The 26,327-nt window shown below is 38.4% G+C and overlaps 2 protein-coding genes across 3 annotated transcripts in view; one reads left to right on the forward strand and one right to left on the reverse strand.

Moving 5' to 3' along the window:
• Positions 1-21,044, reverse strand: part of glis1b (GLIS family zinc finger 1b) — a 109,272-nt gene extending 88,228 nt beyond the window's left edge. The window contains exons 1-2 of the mRNA XM_079826658.1: positions 20,891-21,044; positions 20,410-20,710 (exon numbers count right to left, since the gene is read on the reverse strand). Coding sequence (XP_079682784.1) covers positions 20,410-20,668 — 259 coding nt within the window. The 5' untranslated portion in view covers positions 20,669-20,710; positions 20,891-21,044. The remainder of the gene's footprint in view (positions 1-20,409; positions 20,711-20,890) is intronic.
• Positions 21,045-21,768: 724 nt separating this feature from the next.
• On the forward strand, positions 21,769-24,885 carry dio1 (iodothyronine deiodinase 1). Of its 2 annotated transcripts, XM_079826697.1 has the most exons (5): positions 21,819-21,989; positions 22,089-22,311; positions 22,485-22,628; positions 22,782-22,981; positions 23,340-24,877. In XM_079826697.1, the coding sequence occupies exons 1-5, from the start codon at positions 21,957-21,959 to the stop codon at positions 23,403-23,405; spliced, it is 666 nt and encodes a 221-aa protein (XP_079682823.1). In that variant the 5' UTR covers positions 21,819-21,956; the 3' UTR covers positions 23,406-24,877. The 2 variants fall into 2 exon arrangements, with proteins under 2 accessions (XP_079682822.1, XP_079682823.1); XM_079826696.1 differs by having other exon boundaries at positions 21,769-22,311; positions 23,340-24,885.
• Positions 24,886-26,327: the final 1,442 nt, after the last annotated feature.

Below are 26,327 nucleotides of genomic sequence, written 5' to 3' on the forward strand. Positions count from 1 at the left end.
CTTGAAGACAAACCATACATCGTCGCGATTGAGTGTTTATTAGTCGTCAAAAGTATGTTTCGCGATCTCAGGAAGCTTTTATTATGGACTTTTATTATGGCACATGGTATCTTCTTCGTCTGTCTGTATATGGACTACATGTGCACAGAGCGCCCTCCGGCTGCCAGTATGAATTGAAAACAACACATAAGAGACTCAATCGCTCATGATTAGGCTATCTGCGCATTTTGAGGGAGTATTGAATAAAAAATACTCCTCTGTTTAGACATTTGACACAGACATATGAGAATCTATCAATATGTCTCCTCATCTGCACACTTTTGAACTAAAAGCCCTGAGGGATGTTGATTTGTCGCGAGTCTTCGTGAGGAGAATAGAGGAGTTTTTTATGAATGAGATCAGCTGAGGCTCATATTACAATCAAACGGTTCCGACGCGGTTTTCATATTCATAACTCCTGACACATATTAACAAATTACTGTCACTATAAGACTTTGATGGGCGTTCCGTTTCCGAAAATATCTGCACAGACTATACCAATCACAACTGACTGGGTCATCGGACCAATCACCGCAGATTAGCGTCACGTAAAGGCGGAGTTTTGAAAAGTGAATCACTAAAGGAATCATTTGAGAATCACTGTCAAAACAGGTAAAAATAAATGCATATTATAAGAAAACTAAAGTCTTTTTTGTCATTGCATGCATGCAAAACTGTTGTTGGGGACTTCTAAAACAATATTTGGAACATTTTAAATGCCATGATAGGTGCTCTTTAAGAGACGTATCAATCCCAAAATGTAGCCATACTGTATATATAAAATGAGAAGAGTATTATGAGAGGCAAGAATTGTTCAGTAATCCCCATGACAAGTATTACGAGAGACACGTTTGTAATTGAGTCATAAATAAATAGAACGTTTGACAATGATTATATCGTTATCTATGCAGCATAGCCCTGCCTGCAATTCTCTAAGGGATCCTTTGTTATTAGATGGGAAAACCAGATGGTTATGTGAGGAACACAACAGAGAATCATATTTCATTTCCTATTTTTTTGTTATGGTTGTTTTATTGGAGGAAAAAAAATAATGGAAGCTTTCTTTCAGAATAAGACTTTCAAAGCGTTCGGTGTAATTGGTTTGGCTTTGAAGTCTCTGGCAGGGATCGGGATGAAATCTTACTACAGACTCACACACTGAGTAGTCTTGGTGATTAAGAAATGACTTGGCTCCATGACTTTTTTTAAGAGTCATGATTTGCTTTGACAACAGGGGCAGAGAAGGAAAAGCTTTTATTTTTATTTGATTATTCATCTTGTTTCATGTTTCCCGCTTCAAACCCCATGCTTTCCTATTACAGTGTGTGGAGATGACCAGTCCAAGCCGAAACAAGAACATAATCCCTGCTGATATCCTCAAACAAATGTTATCTGCAAATGCACAGCAGATGACGGAGCTGGCTGCACTCCGCAATGGTAAACTAACTTAGTCACTATCAAAGCTCTCTCTCAGTCAAGCATCATAGCCACGGTTAAGACTGTTTTGGGCTTTGAAGAACACAATAGGGGAATTCGACCCAAGGCGACTTCACAAATAAATAGAACTGTCAAAATTGAGTCCATGCTTACTCTTGATTCTTTCTAATAAGAAAATTGCATCATAGAGCTCAAAATCAATAACCATGTTTACAAGAACATAATTTTCCAATTAAAGTCCAGATTTTGGTCAAAGGAATAATTCACTAAGAAATGAAAATTTCTCTCAAGGATCACACAAGGAGAAATTTCAAGGCAATTTTCCATGCTCTTCTCTACACAATTACAATGAAGCTTACAAGCTTCAAAAAGGAAAAGGCACCACAAAGGCACCATAAAAGTGGTCCAGACGACCCTTCTGATGCCATATATTGGTACAATAATGAGTGAAGTAGCACTGTCTGATTGGTGAATGAATTATTGGACCTTTTCAATGAATCATTTGATCCAATGATTCAATTATTCAATGATCCAGTCGCGGTTTATCAGTGAATAACAACTTACATCCTTGACACAAAGCTAGCATATACAGTATAATTAGTACACAGCATATTAGAATGATTTCTGAATAATCATGTGACACTGAAGACTGGATTAATGGCTGCTGCTGAAAATGTAGCTATGCCATCACAGGAATAAATTACATTAAAAATAAAAAGCATATAGTTTAAATTGTAATTATATCTCACAATTTATCAAACAAATACAACCTTGGTGAGGCTTCTTTTAATAACATGAAAAAATCTTACCAAAGCCCTAACTTTTGAATGATATAGTGTAAATTAAAGGCACAATATGTAAAATTTTTCGATTAAAATATCCCAACATTTTGTTGACTTGTGTACTTAAATTATCCCAAATGTTTCCAAGAATGTTTAAATCCAGAGAAATAAGCTATTTTAATCAGGACACGGGCCGTGTCCGTGTGTCGCCTATCAATGACATCATACCCGTGTTATCCTCGATTTCTGTTTTATTTTGTAGAAACCATGGAAACATCAAAGACTAGGGCTGAATCCGAAATCGCCCCCTAAACCCTCAACCACTATTCCCTACTTTAGTCCACTAATACAGTTCACTTGAAGGAGTGAATGAAAACAAGTGAGCGAATTCGGACAGCCACTGTGTGTGTACGTCAGCTGTACACTCGTTATTGCAGTGCAATGTGGGATAGAATGAGTCAATAACGTCCACTATGGTTTCGGAAACCTCTACAAATGGCTGTCCCTTCAAATAGTGCCCTATTTAAGAGTATAGGGGGCGATTTCGGATTCAGCAAAGACGCGTTAATATATTGTGTGTTTTATTAGAAAGGTAAGCAACTATTTGGATACATTTATAGACAGAAAATGAATCATTGTTATATAGCTCAACACAGTTAGTCTTATTGTTTGAATCGTGTCTTCTTGATTTACCGCGAGTACCGTGTTTTACCATGCCTAATATCGATCTAGCTCACTGCAGTGTGCAACAAGTGTCTCAGCGGCCGCATTCCGCTCCAACAGCTTTCAGCCTCACCCCTCTTCATACTACAGTAACATTAACAAATCTTTAATATATTAGCTCATCCATGAATATGGATTTTGCACCGGCTGTAGAGGACGAAGACAACTTTCATGATTCCGTGAAATCAAGGCGTAATCAAGCTACGTTTTTTATTTGAATAAGCGACCTCTAGAGCTGAAAATTACATATTGTGCCTTTAATATTCTGTACAGCCAACAAGAATATTTCCATATTAATATGTCTGTTACTGATTTGCAAAGAACTGACTTGCAAAGTTTAGAAATAAGCTCATGGGGCCCCAACACACACATTTCATATTCTCAGAATATATTCACAAGGATGCCTATTTTCCATTACGCTCAAACAGCGTAGAGTTTCAAACCACACATATCCCTGAACGGAAGTGGGCAAAACAATGTGACTCTTTTTGTTTTGTGGGGTATCATCCTCAAAAACCACAGGATCATTCTAAACTAACCCCCTTTTATAGCTTCCCCACAACTGCTGTCCCACTCAGGCCCCTGGTAACCCGAGAGGGGACAGATCAGCAGACAATATACATCATCACACATCAAACGGGGCCCTCACAATGCAGACGTCCCCAGAGAGGAGAAGAGAAGGTAGGGCATCCGTCAGCACAGGAGCCCCTGGTCAGGAATAACACGCAGGCTGCTGGTTTGAGAAATGAGGGCTATAAGAAGGGAGAGCAAGGGCGGCATGCATAAAAAAGCAGGGCATCATGGGGTGATTTTAATGGAAATTCTTTCAATCTTAGCCCAGCGATAGGGTTTGTATAGGGGAAGGGGGTAAATAAAGGGGTATTTATGCAGACAGCGAGTCATATCCAGCTGAGGAGACGGGCCCACCGTCAGCGTGGTTTAAGAGGAAACCTATTCTCGGGTCACAGGCCCTGATGTTTTTTCTGCTTGCTTGATAGCCATCTTTTCTTAACTACATGTGGTAAACAACGTCATTACAACAAAACGCCTTGAGTTATGGCTCAACTAACAAGTTCACGGTTCGATTCCTGATCCAGAGCTGTGCTAATGTATCATAAACATCTCTGAAAGTCAGTTAGCTAGTGTTTTGTGGATCTTTATTCCCTCTCAGGGCCGTAAGCATGACTTAACACCAGCATTTTCACACAACCTGGCATTAGCTGTGCGTTTATGAACTATAAATCAGATTCATTTCATCCCTAGACTTTTCCAAAAAAGACTCCAAACCCATAAAGAGTTTGTTTTTCATTTCACTCTGAAAGAGCTTTGAAATGCAAATATTTGTTTCCTTTGCGAGGAAGAAAAAAAACGTGTGTTTTTTCTAAAGCAAAATTTGAGGCGAAATATGAATTCTTGCCATTTTACATCATCGCTAACACAAACATGTTAAAAATGGGTCCATGGTGGGTTCCTACAGCCTTTTTTGTGTGCTCTTAAACGAGTGAGTTTTGGCCAGCAGTAGTGTACATATCCTAATGATTTGCTAGCCAATTATTGGACTTGATTCCTGCTTTCCGAACTCTTGAGGCTTGTAGAAAGCTGGCATCTACAAGCTGTACAAACGTGATTTGACGTGCAGCTGGTGATCAATTCGGCATTGCCAGACTATCGGTAAGTCTAATAAGCCTTGATGACATGCTTCAAACCTATATTTTACAGTAGTTAGTGTTGTCCATCCTATAGCTGACTGCATTTTGCCTTGAGGGTGATTATATTTGGTCTAAAAGTATGTAATGTATTTCCTTTATGTAGAATACGGTTTGTATAGTCAGGGTTGTGTGCATAATTGGATTTTAATACTAACTTTTAAAGAGTAAAAGGAGGAAAGCACTTATTTCACAGCTTGTGCCCTGCAAGCACTCACACATTTTAAATCCATCTCTCAAAGACTCACTCATTTTTCATTTGAACAGCTTTTAACATTAAGCGTTATGGCATAATGTAAGTTTTATCAAAAAGTACAAGCAAGCAGAACAAATCACTGAGATAATGATGAGAAAGCATGTACATCGAAAGCTATTACGCAAGTCTTTTTTTTTTTTGCTGGCTTCCCTACATTTTTCTGCCATCAAGTAATCCTCAAAGACAACCCTTCTATTTGTCACTATATCCAAACTATGTGGAGTCAATTAAAGCACAAAGTGATCTGAAGATGTGGCTAACCCCATGTAAACAAAGAGAACACATGAAAATACAACTCAAAGTCCTCTTCAAGATGTGTGGTTGGCAGCGATCTGGTGAATTGGAATGAGAAACATGTTTAGAAAGCTCTGTGCTTCCAATCGAAGAGGCATTCACGGAACAGAGGAGGAGGGCGTGGGAGAACTAAAAGTCCTTCGAAAAGCTGCGTGTCTAACGTCATTTCTCCCCATATGCTTCACTGATAAGATGTTTGTTAAAACATGTTGTACCATTATGGAGATGGGATTGTTTGTTTAATGAGTGATTTGGCGTAAATACTGAAGCAAATGTCGACATGATGTCCATATGGATACAACAAGTAATCAAGATCTGGCTGGTTAGTTTGTAAGCCCCTGCTGGTAGAAGCTGCGACTACAATATCTGGTTTTAAAAAAGCACCTTTCTTCATTGACATACACAGAAGCCTAATTGTGACTTTTTATCTCACAATTTTGACTTTTTTGCAATTGTGAGTTTAAATCTCACAATTATGATTTTTTTTCCTCAAGAGTTGGACTTTATAACTCGCAATTGCAGAATTCTCAGAATTCTAAGAAAATAAATGTTAGGATTTCGGGACATAAACTCACAATTACAAGGAAAAAAAGGAGTCACAATTTCAAGATATAAACTCTAATGACTTTTTCTCACAATTACAAGTTTATTTCTCGCAAAAAAAAAGGTCTGACTCTGAATTCTTAGATACAAAGTTGCAATTACTTTTTGTGTTTTCTTAAATGTAATTTTTTAAATCTGAATTTTATATGTGCCATTTACAAAATAACATTTTATAGTTTTGAATTAAAGGGGTCATGAACTGGCTTTTTTTATTGTTGTCTGAGGTCAACTTATTGTGTTTGCGTGGTTTTTACATTCAAAAACATCATAATGAATAAGTAATAGGCTATTTTCTGCCCTGGTTTTGAGGCTCTCTCAAGACACGCTCAGTTTTGATGGGCGTGCCGCACTGAAGACTTGGAAGTAAACGCCCACGGCTAGGATTGGATAAGATATGCATATTTAATGAGCTTCTACTCTCCCTGTCAGTGAACTGTGAAAGCGTGTGGCAAACGCAGCAAGCGGAATGAATCTCCCAGCCCACAGCCAGGGCTCGCAAAATGTCTTTATCAAACAAACACAATGATTCATCTCTCATCCACCCGCGATTGATTGGAATGTTATTTTTTTATTAACGTTAATTGGCCTGCCCGATCGATGAATATAACCGCGAACCGTACACACACGCGCGCGCGCACGCGCCTTCAAATATCAAGTCAAGAGTGAACAACGCACATCAAGACAGTAATGAACCAAGAACACCACAAATAAAGGATTCTTCAGCCTTTGACAGCGTGCTAAGGTATGTTCAGTTAGACATGTACACATAATCAATACTACCTGTAACAATGCAATACTATCACATATATAAAAAAAAAATTACTCACATTAGTGTGTTGCTTCATTCGTTCATGTAATCTCATCCTGTCTGCAAATCTCTCTTGTTTACAAACGCATCCGTGTTTAAATTAACATACGTGCAATGTCTTCCCCACATGAGCTGGATATTCATTAAAAATAAAGTCCATGCATTCATAATATTGGAATCCTAATGAAGCTTATGCGGTATGTTTAGAAATTTGATGCGATTTAGCTCTCTCTGTAGGCCTGTGTTATGTTAGTGGCACGAGTCGGTGGGCAGGGCTACAGAATCAGGCGTTGCTCTTCTTCAGTTGAGGCGGTGCTTCACCACACGATGACATCAAGGTGTGGCATATTCTGAAATTGATCGTTTTCTGGGGCTGGTGTCTATAAAAGCTTTTCTTTGACTAACAAGGAAGTTTTCAGCTCTGAAACTTACAGGATATTCTTATATCACCATGACCTTTTATATATCAAAAGCTCAAGGGAAAGTTGATTTCTCAAATCATGTTGTAAATTTGGGGTGGTTTAACCAAGCCAAAAAACCTAAAATGCTTAGTTCAACTTGACCTAGTTTTTGTACGATCTGAACTTTTGTTAAGAATTGTATCATTTTGAATTATTTTGAAAATGTTGTATTTCTTTATGCAAATCTATAATCAGAATATTTACAGCTAATTTCACCTCCAAAACAATAAGCCGTTTAAAACACAAATCTATAAGATGCCATAAAACTATAAAATAAGCCTCTAACGAATGAAATGCTATAAAGTCACATGACAAGAATTCAAATTCCCCTCCATTAACCGTGATGAATGGGAATGTTAACGTATAACTTTCTCCAGCTAATTCTCTTGACGTCATGAAACGTCAATCATCGTAAAGGCTCGCAGACTTGTTATGACAATACAATCCTCTAGGCAGTCCACTGTCTCCACTCAGTAACATCCTTGAAAATAAGTGTGCCGATTCTAAAGAGAAACCAGAGCCTCCAGATGAGCGCGAGCGTCTCCGGTAAGGCTTGCTCTCATTCGCAAAGTAACCCTGCAGACAGAAGGTATGTGTTAGTCACTGTTTGATTCAGACATATTTTCAATGGAGGCTCATTGAGAAACAGGGTCTGTTTTGACTCGGTCATCTTTGAGAAAGCCTGGTCTTGGAGACTAGCAGCATTTGTAAAAGATTAGCGGGCTAGCTCTCGTCTACTGTGCTTGGGTCAGGTAGAGTGCAGTAAGCAGACAGTTATAATGCTGATATCTCTCCATCTACAGAGGGCAGGAACATTCTTACAACATGAACGGCCCTGTAATCCAATTAAGCCCTGCAAAAGATATGACCTTTAGGCATGAGGTTAGGTTTTCAGGTGTCCCAAGGCAAGATTTTTTGCATCGTAATGCAATTTCTTTGTGTCGCAGATCAGAAAATCCCTTTTGATGAATCTTTCTGCCGCGAGTTCCTGAGCATTAAACTCACAATCGATCTTTCTGTCAGCGTGGAGAGCAAATATGCTTTGTCATTGTGGGAACAGGCCCAGTTGGGGTGCGTTCGCCGTGTAACACAGCGAAAGCGGATCGCTCTGCCTTAACCTATCATTAGCCAAAAGAATAAATGCAAACCAACTGTGCGAGAACAATAAAATAATTTGTCAAGGGAAAAGGGTGCAGATAAATTCTGGGACTCATTTTCCAGCTGGCCTGAGAAGTAAAATCGCTGGCCAAGTCCAAAGCACCTGGCTGTCAGAGCTTTCATTCGGCCTTACTTCATTTCAGTATTTAAAAAGCAAAGCTGTTAGGTCATTCACAACACAAGCACCTAATTCATTTTTTTTCCAGTGTTAGTCAACATTTTACTTTTTTAGGGCAAGAATCAAGTAAACAGCAAAAAAAAAAAGTGTTTCGGAACACATACTGCGGCTCCAGCCAGATTTTCTCTCTTTTTCTCCTCTGAATATTCTTGTCAGAAACGGCAAGTGATATATAACAACTGTTTCCTGTTGCCTGTGTCATCGTTTTTTTCTTTAAATAGGAACCTTGTGAAGTCGAGCATTGCTTTATGTGTAGATTTAGGAACACTAGCAAATCAGTTATATGGTGAAGTGTATAGCTTTGTGGACCGGCCCTGCTGTAAAGTGCGAACGTGGAGCCAAGGGAAGGCCGTAAATGTCAAGCACGGCCTGGACAACAGAGTGACCTGGTTCTGATTAGGCTGAGATTGTTTTCGTTTCCACTTTCTCCACGGCGATATTGAGCACACACACTCATCGCTTACATTTCCATAAGATCCAGCAATGTATAACCTTCCTCACATGTGTTAGTTGAATAAGAAACACACGTGCATGAGACATGAAGGTTACGTGTGACAGATGCGCTCAACAAGCATTCCTCGCTCCGTCACTTAGAAATGTGACCTGGAGCTCACCAAGAGTACTTCCCGATTCTCCAATCAGTACTGGTTACGTTCCTACCTTTGACTGCCAATGGAAGCATCCCTTAGATATCTTTATAGTCACCATGAAATAAAAACTGACAAATCTTATTTTTTTATGGAATAATGCAGTATTTATTATAAATGATTTATCCGTGCACATCCCTTATTTTTTTTCATGTGCCCTCCTAATCTTAAATTAAATTAACTTTCCCTCCCACTTGGCAACGACATCTCTTCTCTGATGACATATTTACTGGTGCGAGGGCGGGACAACCACTCACATGAGATCGACCAATAGCAAATTACAACAATCAAAAATCAAAAAGTCACGCCCTACATTTATTCTCGTTTGAGACAGGGCCGTAACCACCATAGATATTGAGGGGGGCAAGTCCCCCCGAATAATGGCCAAATTGCCCCCCAATATATGATGTACTCCAGTACACACACCGCTCTGTTTGTTGCTAGGATGACAAAAGTCAAATGTTACATTTTTTTACGCCCTCAGCGGTCTAACAGTGCTCGTCACTGTCAGAATGAATGAGATGGCCAATCAAACAAAAGAAGGCGGGGCTTACTGCGAATTTCAACGCGCCACTTTAGTTATAGCAGTGAAAGAGTGCGTCGTAAGATGCAAGTATCTAAGCATTTAATATTTGACAACTGTTGACTGTCTGTAACGGTAAAAACATTCAGCGACCAGCAGTAATATCAAGTGATGCAAACTACTTGACATTTTTTATGAAATTTCACCATTTTGAATTGAAAAGATGACATTATTTATGTAAACCATAACTGAATTTGACGTGACAAGAAACGTTTTGCATTTTTACATATTAGGCAGGCGAATTTATGCATATTTAAAAAAAATATATTATTATTATTTGCAAATAGTTTACTTCATACCGTTCTTTTTTCTTTATTTCCTTGATTTCCCTTTTAATCCTTTAATAATTGAATTCCTTTAAATAAACCAATAAGACCAATACCCCCCTCCCCCCCATCCCGAAACACACACAAAAAAAACTTTGGTCCCCCCCAATGTCTAAGACATGGTTGCGGCCTTGTTTTGAGAAGCCGTTTCACTGGGATATATACGACATAATAGTGAAGAAAAGGTTATCGCAACTTCCTTTTCATGCCGACTTTAAGTGTCTAACGTGATGTACAGTCAAACTGATTTGCACCCAAATGCACTAAGAAAGGGTTTCTCATGCATTCTAGAAGTGCACGGCCGGTTGAAAGAAAAAATGAGCAGTTTGCCATAATGGGATGTCTTATTTCTCATATTAATGGGACGTTTGACAGTGGAATTAATGCTGTGTCAACACTAGAGAAGTATCTTAACTTTTATGGTACATTTGCTGCAGCATGATGAGTATGTTCTCATACACACACATGCACATAAAGGGGTGACTCCAATGGAAAGTTTGGCACAGACCGGGCCCTGGAAAACTCATCTGTGAGATTGCGGTCAGGGCTTAAAGGGTGAAATAGTGGGGGAAATATTTGTGGTAGGTGATAAGTCAGCAAACTCAGTGCAAATTGTAAAAAGCTGAAGTCAACATTCATTCCTCAAATTCCTCTCATCCTGTTAAAGGGCCGGGACGCATTAGTCTCTCTCCTCTCATGCCCTGCTTTCTCATGAGCTATTGCAACCATATCTCAAATGCTTTATTAGGGATTTTGGTTCCCTTTATATGTTAAACTGTAAAGCCTGTCACACATCCCACGTCTGAATTGCGTATTTACAGTATTTCAAAGGCATCCATATGAACTGCACTCACACTGCCCACGTGAACAGTGTGGTGCTCCTGCACTGAGAGTATAGTTTTGGCACAATGTGGAACTCCCAGAAAACACACTGACATTGCACTGTAAACCTATCAATCACAATCTTTTGCAATAAATGCTTCTATGAAGCAGGGCCGTAACCACCATAGACATTGAGGGGGACAAGACACCACGAATAATTAGAAATGGACAAATTGTCCCCTCCAATATTTGATATTGCTGATGCTCCTCTGCTGTACTCCATTATGCACCGCTCTGTTTGTTGTCAGGATGACAAAAAGTTTTAAATGTTAAATTTTTTGTCTGGTCTGCCTCAGCGGACTAACAACGCTCGTCAATGTCAGAATGAGTGAGATGGCCAATCAAATCAAAGTAGGCGGGGCTTACTGTTAGACGTATATTTGACAACTGTTTTACAATAAAAACGTTCAGTGACTGACAGTAATATCCAGTGATGCAAACTACTTTTTTTACTACAAATTTTTATGAATTTTCACCGTTTTGAATTGCAAAAATTACATTATGTACATGATTTGTGTAAATCATAACTGAATTTGATGTGACAAGATATCACATATTAGGCATAGGCCTACGAATAAGACTGAATGTGTGCATTTAAAAAATTATAATATATATATATATATATATATATATATATATATATATATATATATATATATATATATATATATATATATATATATATATATATATATATATTTGCAAATAGTTTTATTATAATTATAATAGAACTGGAACCATTCTTATTTCTTTTTCTTTATTTCCTTAAATCCATTTGAATTATTTATCTATTATCCATCCTTTAATTATTTAGTTCATTTAAATAAACCAATAAGACCAATAACATTGGTAACAATTCTAATAGTGTTTTAAGTATAACTATTTTGCAAAAATGCAATTCCATTTCCAATTGTTAAGAGAATTTCAATAATAAATAAATCAATTTAAATCAGTTCTTCCAAAAGGTTTGTTACATAGACTTTTTAATTACTATCTAGAGGCGTATTAATGCAAGTCCAATAATTGATTATTATAATACTCTAAATATCAAAACTAAAAAAACAATAATATGATAGCATTTTATTAATTTCTTAATATATATATATATATATATATATACTTCTGACAAAAAGCATTATGTGTATCCTTCCCCACAAATAATATGAAAAAGCAGGCAACAACTACACTGATTTAGGTTACACAGTTAGTTGTAAGGGGTCTGTGTTTGATTTATTAGCAAGAACCGTCTCGTTTGAGTAATTTGAGTCATTTGTTTGCAAATCAAACTATACTGGAAGGGCTGTACCGGAACATATGAGTTATTTGCTCGGAAATAAGACTACACTGCATAATCTTCCCAACATCTGGCGTAAAGAATTTCAGACAGGACCCAGTCACTGTAGTTATGTTGTATGTTTTTATTTTTTTTTACTTCTTATTCAAGCATTTTCTCTCTGAGCACAGGACACAATAGTGCCACATTAATTGTTGCGTAATGAATTATTCTTCATTCATTGATGTTTCGTAACAATAGAGCTAGACTGGATGAGCTGTCAAGATCAAGAATCTGTGATTTATTAAATTCTCATTAACCTTTATTTACCTGACAAAAGAAAATATTTTCAAAGTTTTCACTGACCAACTTAAGTGTATTTTTTTTATTTAAATTTTTGATGGCTGCTACACACTCCAAAAAAGTCATGTTTACCACTGTCACATCACCTTTCCTTTAAAGATACTAATTAATTGAGTTTTCCAAGAGGAATTTTTTTCCAATCTCGCCTGATGCAAGACAGCTGCTCAACAGTCTGTGGTCATCGTCATCTGATTCTCTTTTTCATGATGAGCCACATATTTTCAATAAGAGAAAGATCTGGACAACAGGCAGGCAGTCAAGCACATCCCTTCTACGGCGTAGAGTGTCTAGAAACCACTCTGATTTAGCATGTGCAAAATGAGGCCTGGCATTGTCTTACTTCCCAGGAAAGATGTCATCTTGATGTAAGTCTCTGTAGAATCCCAATATACGCCTCCACATCAATGGTAACTTCACACATATGCAAGTCACCCGTGGCAGATGTTTGCTTTTGTGCCGGTCACTGATGAAAGTCTGTATGGTCCTTTTCGTCTTTAGGACTGAGAGAACTCATCTGACCATAGATCACACTTCCACTATGTTTTAGACCATCTGAGATGAGCTCGGGCCCAAAGAAATCAGCACCATCTCTGCATTGAACAAATGTATAGCTTTCTCCATGCGTAACAGAGATTCAAGCTGCATTTCTTGATGAAGCAGCAGTTAAAGGGGTTAAGTTATGTGTTATAGCAGCAGTTAAGTTATGTGGCTATATTTAACACAGTAGCACAACGGTTTCTCATGCCATGCCGTCTGATGGCTAAAAGGCCACGCACATTCAACAGAGGTTTCGTGCCTTTCCCTACACGGACTGAGATTTCTCTGGATTCCCTGAATCTTTTCACAATAGTATGTATACCATGGTGAAAGACCTAAATACATTGCATTCTTGCATTGGGAAATGTGATTTTTGAGTTGCTTGACAATTCTCTCAAGAAATTTGGCACAAAGTGGTGAGCCAAGACCCAACTTTGCTTGCAAAGACCCAGTCTTTGGTGGATGCTCCCATTATACACAAACACGATAGCTTCACCTATCACCAAAACAGTTTATTTTGGATATTCTATAGTCTTCTCACTTTTACTTTCACTGTCCCAACTTTTTTAGAGTGTAGTGCAGCCATCAAAATCGAATTATGTTTATATTTATGAAATAAAATGAATTTGGCCAGTGAAAACATTGGAAACATTTCTTTGTCCTTAAGTCAGTTAAATAAAGCTTAAAGAGAATGAACAAATCACAGATTCTTGATTTTATTGCATTTTACAAAACATCCATTTGGGGTTGAACAAGGCATTTAGCAATTATTAGTCAAAAGTTCTTTTTTTTCGCATAAAATTCCCATAACATGAAAATTAAGTGAAGGATCAGGAAAAAAAACAGATCGGATGGTCTGTGTCATGGGAAATTGTGTCCTCTTATCATTTGCCGGCATCTTTTTCTCCAAATATTAACCTGCCAAACTGCTGATTTCAATTTATGCTTTAAATCTGAGTAAACACCCCAGAGCACTGTGTGGAGATGAGACGACAAAATTGTCTGACAGAGAAAAGTTTAATAATGTTCGGTGTTCTTTTAACCTCGCTCTGAGCATGTCTCCCATCCGAGTAATCCAACAGCAGCTTGACGGAAACAGGACGTAGGAATGCTCAAAGCTTACCGATTCATGACTGTAGACTGTTCTGAAAAATGCCTGGAAAAAAAACTTCCAGCCCTAAAGGTCCGAAGAATCTGATTGGACTGCCACTGGACAAGACAAAAATACATTAAGTAGCCAGACAAAATTATTAGTTATACTCTGTGATGTCTGGTATTCACAAAAATATTAGCTTTGTTGAAGAAAATGAGGACATAAACGATATTTAAGAGGTATTTTGTGTGCTCACAGCGAACTGTCTGTCTCTTTAATATTTATTAATGTCTGTCAGTTCCTTTTTTTGGCCTTTGAACTGCAAAAGGTCAAGTTTACTTGACACATGCTCAGCTGGGAAATGTTATTTCTCCACGTTACTGTGGCTGAACCTGAACTTTACTAGACAAAAAGGCAGTGAAAAATAATAAATACACAAAGGATTTTCATCTTACTAGCATTCCCTTCTCAACCGTCGTTACACACAAACAGCACAAATATATAAAATTTACAGCCATCAGCGATTCTAAAGATGAATGGCTCCCATCACATGATCCAGATCTGTTCGTAAAAGTGAAGTGTTTTCATTCTAAACAATCTGCATTCAGGGCCCATGTCAGGTTATTAGCCTTCAGAAATCCCTGAGCGTAATGTAATATTACACTCGGTTGGTGTTGGATCACTAGAGGACGAGAGAATAACTAATTCTTCCAGAACCCTGCGCTTTATTAACAACCAGCAATAAAGTATATAAACTGAACTATTAGACTTTATAATGTATTTCATAGTACTCCAGGGTCATTCCAGCCAATCAGATCACAGACTGAATGGGCACTACCCCATGGCAGCTTCCTGGCACGACGAAACTGCTGAACAACAGAGAGGATATAACTGTGCCTACTGGAATGCTTTCTGCTCTCCGCTAATGAAGGAATAAATGTTTGGTCAGAAACAAATGCACATTCGAATGAAGCCAGTGCTCGATTGGACGGCTGACGTGCCCAGACTTGTAAAAATGAAGGTCGAACGACTGGCAGAAAACGTCTTTTGAATCTGTCTACATTCACTACGTCCTCTGTATAAATGAGAGGTTTTGTTTGTACCGAGAATCTGTTGTAATCTTTGTGGTATTTCTCGATATAAAAGAATAATACTTCTTCTAATAAAAGGCCCACCAGGGAACTTGGCACTGGTTTCGGTATCCATATTTATGTTGTATTAAACAGGCAAGTGAACTGGGCGGAGCAGAAAAACAGCTGTATTGGTACAAAAACCATTGGGGTGTCGATTGCCATCCGTCACCTTTAACATTGAATCAACAGTGGATCCAAAGGGTCACGGCCACCTAGCCGTCTTGCAGCGTCCCGCTACGGGAAGCCAGGGCCCGCGCGTCCGCTTTAAGCACTGCGATCAGCACCGCCACAGAGCGGATTTTTCTTTGATGAAGCAAACAAGCACAGGGCCAAGAACAGCAAGTGCCACTGTCGAAATGTAAATCAAAAAACCACCCGCGTGCACGGTCACACGCGCTGAGAAGTCTGGAGACGCAGTTGCTGCCGTCTAAAAATGCATGAGTAATTCGGCCCATGTAGATGTGCGGTTAGCTGTGGCATGTCTCCCTGGCACAGGCCGAGAGCGAGTAGCCCCTTCATCTCAGTACGGAGTCAGGGAGACAGAGCGAGTAGGCAAAACAATCAGATCCATTTCACATGAGGCAGGAATTCGACCCCTATATCAAAAAGCAAGAGGGAAAAAAGGTTGGAGAGTGTGGGTGCATTTTTATGAGTGATTCTCAAGACAAGGTCCAAGCTAAAAATACACTTTATGATGACACATCGGAGCCAATTTTGTTTTCCCTCCATTTAAGCCCAGGTCCTGAGCACATTTCCTCTGGTATTCCAGTGATATTTCGACACTTATTCAAACCAGATAATATTTTTTAACAGAATTATTGGTTTGAGGGTTGTATTGGCAGGGCGAAGGTGCCTTGAAATGACGGATGATTCAGGCTGTTTCTTTGGCTTAGTATTACGCATCCCACAAGCATAAATAAAACAAAACTGGACATGAGCTATGACATCACAGGTGCCATAAAAAGTCTAAATTGTAGTCATAATCCAACCAGCAATAAAGGTTGCCGACGTCTGAATGTTTTACCTCAGGATTGATTAAGTACGTTGAGGTTTTACAGATTATTTGAAAAAGTACAATGGAATGATCCCAAACCATAATGATCGAGCGTCAGATGCTGTAATCTTCTAAAACCACCAAGAGTATCTTTCGTCAAACGCTACTCGATTCGATTATAAAATGTTTTTCAGACTTTCCGCAGATTATGCCTCACCGACCGCATCTTTCTCTCAAAAATAACTCCCAGCCAAATTAAGCTGAATCAACACGTGAGACGGTCCTCTAGAGACCTGTTTGTGAGAAATGATCAAATAACTTCCATTACAGCAAGCTGGCTCTTAAACCCTCGGTGACTGACGCTGAAAAATGTTCACTTGTTAAACGTTTGCTCGGTGATGTCATCGACCAGGATGAAATAGCACTGCACATTGATCATGAGGACTTTGTGAATCAATGGAACAAGCTGCAAACATTACAGTTTCCCCACACAATCCATTTATCCATGCCTCATTCTGATGTCATAGGAGTTCCCCAAAAGACGTGGGCCGCAGTCGAGTAGGATGTGTGGGAGTGAGAGCACAACTGCGCAGAGATCAAGTGTGTGTAAGTGTGAGAGAGAATGCCCAAAAACAAGAGAAAAGAACGGAAAGCGCTCAGGGGAGAGGAGGTAATTGTGCAGTCCAAAAAGTCCACAGCAGATTAGCGGTGATGCAACCACCGACGTCAACATTTTTTTAAACTCGAGTGCAGTCAGCCACAGCAACTAAAACAAAGCAATCTTGTGGACAACAGATGTTTACAGAAACAAATAAAGCTCGTTGTTGTATATAAAGCATCCACCACCTATAAATTACCTGAAGGAGAACTTCTGAATCTGATCAATCTGGGGGTTTAGCCTATAATCACTTCTAATGAATAATGGCGGCACCACATATCCTGAGACATCCAGAACATCAGCTCAGGAAACTTCATCAAGCTATAGGAATTCAACTTATGAGTTCAAATGCCACATTTTAGAGTGACCAAACGGTGCTGAGTTTGTATATGTGCGTGGGAGTAGACCCATTACCATAGAGAACCCAAACACTAAAGCAATGACTCCCTTTAGAGTCAATTACTCATTTTTTTCATGAGCTGATTCAACGCTTCTACGTGGGAGTTTGTCTGTGAATACTAAGTATTACCTTGTGTTCAAAAAATACAAGCACAGACAATCACAGCAACTCTTATAACGATAATCTCACATGTTGAAAAAATGACCTTTGAAGAACCTATAATGGGACGACATCATTTAATATCATTCATAGCTATGGCGAACAGCAATCCAGCTCAGAAAGTAGAAATGTGAAAAATGATCCGACTATATTTACCAATGCACCACAAATCAGTAACTGACTTATCCAGAAGACAAAAAGCCAAAGAACAAGTTAATTAGCCATGTTAGAGAGATTTCGTCCCTTCGGACTAGCACTGCGTTCTTAGGATGTCCATCATGTACATGTGTGAAGCCTTGCCAACTCACTGGTTGCACGGCCACGACTTTTGTACATAATAACAACTAATTGTACGACATGAATGCTGCTGTAATAAGGTAATTTTACCTTGTTTGATAACATATCTAAGTTTTGTTGAAATGGCAAGATCTTCAAACTACTGAGCTACAAAACTAAACTTAAATGGGTTGAAAAATGAAAATAGTAGCGTTTTTGTGTATTTTTTTATTTACCATATGCCATATATAAGGGATTTTAGCAAAAATATGTAAGTTTAATGCCATGTGACATGCAATCAACGTTGTTAAGTGTTTGATTACAAATTGGTAAGGCTCATGACTTTTACTAGCAAATGCATATGGTACAAAATTTACATCATTTGATCTATTGCGGTGAATTTGAATCCTGATAAATGATTTGCTATCTGTAAAGAGAATTATTTATAGGGCAAGTATAAATCCGACTATTAGTCTGCAGAAAAAAATCCATAATTGAGCCCTGAAAATGTACTGCAGCACTACTTTCCTTCTAAAAGACTGTGCAATAATAATAGGGGGAAAAGAAAAGGCATCTTCAGAAGAAGAAAAAAAAATCACCACTCTCAAAAATATATTTAAAAAAAATTATTTATAGGTAAGGTAGAGTTAAATATTTGTACATTTTCTTCCACATGACTTTGATTGTACACAAATTTTCTGTACAATCAAGCATGTTCTTCCACTACAGTTGAAATGAAATGAGCACCTGATCAAGTTTTTTTTTTTTTTTTTTACGGATGTAATTGTCTTTAAGTTACAGCCTATGCTCACAAAAGACTACCTCAGATGAATGCAGAATCATATAATCAATGCTAAAAAAAAAACATTTTTTCTTTGTGAAACTAGAAAGATAATATCTCAACAAGATGTCAACAAGATCACGCAACACACACTACATGCTTCAAAACATTTCACAAAAGTATCATTCCATTCCTTTCCAGCATGTAAAGTAGGATGCTTAAATAGGCACATTTAAAACATGAGTGTTCCCTTCTGTCAAATGCATCGGATAGACATTGAAATGATTCACTTTTGACGGGGGAGAGTTGGGGAACCAAGTCTCATAAATGCTGAGACACATTCGAGAAACATTTGGTTTGAATTTGTCAGGCAAACATCATAATCAAACCCTCTGAGTCTCTTTTGTGACAAGGTATGATTACTAATATAAGTCAAATTTGTATAATCATAAGCTGGAGTAAGCGGTTAACTGTGTCAGCCCACGCAATCCCACACTATTGTAGCATCATCTAAACAGGGTGACCACCCTAGTCCAATCCCAGAGAGCAATGTTTCTGAGGGATGCATGCTCAATATTACTTGCGATAAGATTGTCACCCAAATCTAAACACACATATGCCCATAATAAACATATACGCATGCATACATTGAAGAGTATAGTAAATAGAATATGTGTTCCTTCTACAAAGAAAACTAGCAAGTATTAAGACACTTTTATGACTAAATGAACGAGGTGTTTGTTTTGCAAAAAGTGATCTCCCGAGGCAATACCATGATGGTATTCACATAACGCACCCAACAATGTACATTATGTTGTCATTTACTCACCCTCATATGCTATGTGTAAACCTGTATGACTTTCTTTCATCCGTAGAACAGAAGATGATGTTAGGCAGAATGACAGCCTCAGTCACCATTCACTTTTATTGTATGGAAAAAAATGCAATGACAGCGAATGGTGACTGAAACTGTACATCCCTAACATCTCCTTTTTGTGCTCCACAGAAGTAGGAAAGTTAAGTTTGGAACAATACGAGAATGATGACAGACTTTTACTTTGTAGGTGAACTCAATCTTTAAGTAGCTACGTAATAATGTATTTCGCGATTAAGTAGGATATTTTGTCAAATGAAAAAAATATTGCGCGTGCGAGTTCATATAGGCCTATATCTTCGACAATCTGAAAATTATCGGGTTTTTTTTAAATCATTTAATCGTTTTTTTAAAGGTCACATTGCTTTCCGCGATACATTTAACACACTTCCAAGACACCATAAACTCTAGCGATGAGGAATTGGCTCAAAATGTGTCAACAAGACGATAGTTTTGCGGTTATAGTCTTTATTGTAAATTACGCCCACATATTAATACGCACTCTAATATGACGATACATCGATATCAGTTTGAAACAGTAAGGTAAGGTAAAGAAAAAAGTTTCGTTTGTATAGGATCTGGTACGCAACAAAATAAATCCAAACAAATTGTAGGCTATATTATAGCCTATATAGGCTAATTCATTTATAATCTATTTATTAGGCTATACTTTATTTATGTTTTAATAAATAGCCTATGTAGGCCTATTATAGCCTAAATGCATTTATTACATAGCCTATATTAAAACCGTCAAAGGTTTTTGGCTCTGTTGTGCAGATTGACATTTGGCATCTGTGTTCAATTAGAAGTTACAGAAGCCGCTAAGCTAAATTTATTTAAATGCTAAATATTTTTGTATTGCTATTTTAAATGTGCATTCTTAATTATGCCCAATCGGTTGGTTTGATTTTAATCCATAAATTAAAACCGCATAATCCCATTCAAAATAAAAATCCGTCGATAAAAAACGCTCGCGGGTACATACCATCTCCAGGTGACATGGTGAAACAGTGTAGTTTGGATGTGTGATGCGCGTGGAGTTTGAGATCTTCCGATCCGCAGCGCATCTGTATCGAGGCGGGATTCGAGCCACTGCAGCCGTCAGAAGACACGCGTTTCGGGCACATGTCTGTTTTACTGCTGAACATGGAGAAAGTCAGCTCGGTGAAATCTGTCTGATGACTGACCATCCCAAAGAGCGCTGCAGGTTTCTGCATCTGGACCTCTGACTTCCAAGTGTGCATGTCAGTCCACGTACAATAATAGTCCTTTATCGTTTCTTTTACCTGTGGGATGAAGGATATCACACCATGAACTTGAACTTGAACTGAAGGAACAAACTATTATAGCGCTCAAAGGAGCAACATGATAAGCATATAGACAATAAACCTTTATAGTTCAGTAAAACACGATGAATATGCGAATTAAATGTTTTCATATGTTGTGTAGTAGATATTAAAACATACCTATTTCAACCCTCCAGAGCAAGAAAGAGAGGATATTTTGATTGAATGGTGACTCAACTTCTGCGTCCAACAGGCTGTTAAATGTGTTCTTACCGACCGCATCCTCTCTCTCGTTTCAGCTGCAATTTTATGAGTTTTCTATAGCATCAATTCTGAAAACCAAAACATGCGTCTATGCTCTGATTGACAGCTCGAAGTGCCAATGAATACACACTGCTGAAAGGGGAGGGACCAATCGGGAACAAACTGGATGCTTGCGATGTGAGTGGTGAAATTGATATCGAGCCACCGAGCTGAGAATAATCATTTGCATTTACACCGCTAAAACAGCCCTTTATAACTTATAACAAGCCATGACATAGCTAAGATTCGTCACCACATAGCTAGACAGCGCAAGATCAGAATAGGCAGATCAATAATAAATATTTCATAAGCGAATTACATGAAGAACGATCATAGAAGAAGAAAAAATCATAGTATTTATGACTTTCTGTTTAAAGGATAAGACAAAAAGGCAAAAATCATAGAAAAGAGTTGTCAACAAACATGTCAACAGTGACATCTTATGGACATTCTTAGAAATGAACATTTGAGCTTTATATATATATATGCCTATATATACATATATATAATATAAAAGTGTGGTATTTGCGGCCTTTTTTACCGAAAAGATATAAACGGTGATCCTAATACAGTAGACGGTTAAGGTTTACATGTGCATGATCAATGGAGCTTATCCTACTATGCGAATGTGGCTCATGAATATTAATTACGTCGCGCACGTTTATCCAGTAGAGAACCAACTGATTTGTTGAAGGGTTCGTACATAATTAGTCGGCTGGCGAATCAACGAATGCTGCTGTGGGGGAGGCTTATGAATAATATGAGTGAATATTAAGTTACAGAGGAAGGTTAGGCTACAAAGGAACGCCAGCTTGTGCTAATTAATAATCATAAGCGAAGCCGTTGGTCTATTAGGATTCGACACATTTTGTTACAACACAAGCAAAGTGTGATCTCGTTCGTGTTGACACCACGACGCGTGGACTAATAAATCGCTCTCACGATGGGGACCACAGTGGGATACGCGCTGAAAAAAGTTTGTGTTTATGTTTCAGCTGTGGCCATGATATTGTTTGTGATCGTGAATGTCTCCCTGTTAAAACTCCTGTCAATCATTTCCCCGGGACTGATGAAGAAAATCCATCTAAAAATGGGAGAGAAGTCTACGATGACGCAAAATCCCAAATTCAAATACGAAGACTGGGGTCCGTCGTTCTTTTCTCTGGAGTTCATTAGAACCGTGTTCTCAGTGAACTGGTGCTCGCTGGGCCTGGAAGCGTTTGAGGGGCACGCAGCTCCAGACACGGCTTTATTTACCCTGGACGGACAGAAAACGAGCATTCATCGTTTTCTTAAAGGTACAGTAAATGCATTCTATAAATTATTATTGGAAAAATTAATCTGACTGCTCAGTCCTAAGGTTCTGTTCCAACCATCAATTGAATTATGTGTTTATTTATTGGAACAATAAATCTGTCTCAGTCCTCCCAAGGTTCTGTTCCAATATTATGTTTATTTGGGTTCTTCACAGGTAACCGTCCACTGGTTCTGAGTTTTGGAAGTTGCACATGACCCCCGTTTCTCTACAAACTTGATGAGTTTAAACAGCTTGTCAAGGACTTCAGTGATGTGGCAGATTTCCTCGTTGTTTATCTTGCTGAGGCACATGCAACTGGTAATTTTAAATACATTTGCTGTAGTCTTGATGTAACATTAACAAAATGGGTTGATGTAACCTCTGCCCGCATGCACTGTAGAGTCAGTCACATGTTGAGAATGGAGAGATAAATGTTATGCAATAAGCAAAATGCTTCTTTTTTTTTCATAGATGGTTGGGCCTTTGTAAACAACGTCGACATCAGTGTGCACAAAAACTTGGAGGAGAGACTGGCTGCGGCCCAGACCCTGGTCAAGGAAGACCCCCTCTGCCCTGTGGTCGTGGACGAGATGACCAACATCACTGCCAGCAAATACGGAGCTCTGCCTGAGCGGCTCTATGTCATTCAGAGTGGGAAAGTTATCTATCAGGTGAGCGTTTTTGGAATGCAGAGAAACTTCAAAACTGCACACAGTACAGGAAATACCTCCAAAGCTTCATAACAGCTCTCGTGAGAGCTGTAGAGAGTTGTGAGTGAAACCTTTAGAACATTTTAACCTTGGCCAGAGGCTTTTACACACACTCTTCCTCATGCAGTAAGTGATTTCATGAGTTTATAGAGGTGAAAGGTTTGGAACGAGTTGAATCACATGGGGCAAAGGGTTTTATAGTCACTTAGGTTTGTTCTTTTGCTTTTGTTGCATTTTTAAGTGCCAGTGTCTAAATATATTCATCAGGAAGTCCACAGTATGGAAGGATTTTCACACACATTTCCATTCTTCCTAACAGGGTGCCATCGGACCTTGGGGGTACAGCCCTGAAGAAGTTCGAAAAGTTCTGGAAAAAATGAAATAAAGGGGAAAACGAGTTATTTCCATCCAGTTCTAGTGCCTGAACTCATTTTCTGAGTCCCTGTGTTTGCTTTTGACAGATACAGATCAAACCAGCTGGTCTCTGTAACTTGATGTTTCAAACACAGGGAGATGTAAAATTTATGTTTTTTTATGGAATATATTACCTGTGTATACCAAAATATTTTTTAAACATTTGATCTCATACCAGATTATCATATCAGCATTGTAGCCAAAGACCATAAATGTCTGTGAAGGGCATCTGTGCTTTTCCGATTAGTTCTTTCTGAACTTGTGACTCTTAATGATGCTTACAGGGTAAAACTGTGTGAACTGTAAACTGACAATTCAGTCATTTGTTCTAGAAACACGATTAAGGAGCACAGCGTTTTCAACAACTGTTCAAATAAAAAGTCATATATATCATAAAAGAGTCAGTGTACATCATTATTTAAAGCATGATAACTTCATTTCATATCAATGTTGTGTGCTTGTCCTTCAGTGAAAAGCATATCTTGAACTGCTCTTTTAACCATGCACGTTGACCTGAAATATTTCAAATAATCAGTCGCACAGTAACAAGACATGAAAGAATAGTTTGCATTGTGAGGCAAGTATGAACATGTTGCACACTGCAGTCAATGAGCCTGTTAAAGACAGAACGGCTTCACAAAAAAGGTAGTTGAGGAAAACATTTCAGTAACTTTTCATCCAGTAAATGGGGGTGGGGCATATGGTTAGTACTGCAAAAAAACATGTTTGGTACAGCAAGGACGATCAACTGCATCCTGAAAAAGGGAGGGGTTTTTTGTTGCTGATTTTAAAATTGGGCACAGACATGTTTGTTTCCTTAAGTAATACAGGTTTCAGCAATTAAACTAGATATTCATGAATGATAAACAATTATAACAATCAGTACCTTTCTTTAGCCTTAACTTTCTGACTGCATTTGTACTTGACTCCTGTCACATGTTGTATTTGGCAGTCAGGATCCTGTTGTGGTTCCTCACTGACTCTCTAGACTTACAGGCTTCCATTAGTCTGAAAGGCTTTCTACTAATTTATGGATATATATATACTGTATATACAGATACATCTCTCTCTCTCTCTCTCTCTCTCTCTCTAGATATATATACACAAAAATGGTGCTATATAGCACTAAAAGTGGTTCTTTGGCTTATAATCATAGGGAAACCACTTTAAGTGCTGTATAGCACCAAATCTTGGTGCTTCAGTGGTTCTTCGGGATGACTGTGGTGCTATATAGCACCGCTACCATATACAGAACCTGTTAAGATATGGTGCTATATAGCACCAAAAGTGGTTCCCCTATGATTACGAGCCAAGAACCACTTTTAGTGCCATATAGCACCATTTTTTTAGAGTAAAGATATACAGTGCCTATAGAATGTCATCATACCCTGTTAAAATCTTCACCTTTTGTCACATTACACCCTGGAAAATAAAATAAATGAACTCGCTAGTACGATGTCTGAGGCTGTTTTTTTTTTGTTCTGGACCGCTCCCGGCAAAAAGGAGTGATGAGATAGTTAGCAGACTATCATCACTCAATGGCTGGTTGTCTAAGTGGTGTCTGCAAAATAACATAGGGTTCATAGACAATTGGAAAAGTTTTTGGGGCAGACCTGACCTGTTGAAGAAGGATGGCATCCATCCCTCTTGGGGTGGTGCCGCTCTTCTCTCTAGTAATCTGGCACATAGTCTTAGAGCTAAACCTTGACTCACTAGGGCCCAGGTCAGGAAGCAGACAAACTGGCTAAACCGACCGTCTGCTAGCTGTCTCACATTACCGGAGTCAGATAAATCCCAGCACATAGAGACTCTTTCACCTAGATATTATCATATAGAGACTGTGTCTGTTCCCCGAATTAGTAAATACAAAAAAACATCAAAACCATTCAACAGTAAAAATTTAATTGACGTCCAACAAATAAACAAAATATATAATACAGATGAACAATTGATAAAGCTTAGGTTGCTGAATATTAGATCCCTTTCCCCAAAAGCGCTTATTGTTAATGATATTATTACAGATAATAATCTAGATGTGCTCTGTTTGACAGAAACCTGGCTAAAACCTGACGACTACATTACCTTAAATGAGTCCACCCCCAAGATTATTGTTATAAACATGAGCCGCGTCTGAAAGGTAAAGGGGGAGGGGTTGCTGTAATTTATAATAATATCTTCAGTATTACTCAAAGTCTAGTTTCAAATATAATTCCTTCGAAGTTTTGGTGCTTTATGTAACGCTATGTAGTGTACATGATAAAACCCGTTCAACATTTGTGTTAGCTACTGTATACAGGCCACCAGGGCATAATACAGACTTTATCAAAGAATTTGCTGATTTTCTATCAGAGTTAGTACTGGCCGTAGATAAAGTACTAATTGTTGGTGATTTTAATATCCATGTAGACAACGGAAAAGACGTATTGGGAATAGCATTTAAAGACACACTAAACTCTATTGGAGTTAGGCAACACGTGTCAGGAGCCACTCATCGCCATAATCATACTTTAGACCTAATATTGTCACATGGAATAAATGTTGATACCGTTGAAATTCTGCAGCAGAGCGATGACATCTCAGATCATTAATTAGTATCATGTATACTTAATTTAGCTAAGGTTGCAAAGCCGCCCCCTCGCTTTAAAAATGGCAGGACAATCACTGCCGCTACTAAAGATTGCTTTTTAAATAATCTTCCTCATCAGTATCATCTGCTCAGCATCCCAGATAGTATAGAAGAACTCGATGTTGCAACAGAAACTATTGACTCTCTCTTTTCCAGTACTTTAGACACAGTTGCTCCTCTGCGCTTAAAGAAGATTAAAGAAAATAGTCCAACGCCGTGGTACAACGAGCACACCCGGGCCCTTAAAACAGCAGCCAGAAAAATGGA

The sequence above is a fragment of the Gobio gobio genome (genome assembly GCF_949357685.1).
Source record: "Gobio gobio genome assembly, chromosome: 10".
NCBI classification, from domain to species: domain Eukaryota; kingdom Metazoa; phylum Chordata; class Actinopteri; order Cypriniformes; family Gobionidae; genus Gobio; species Gobio gobio.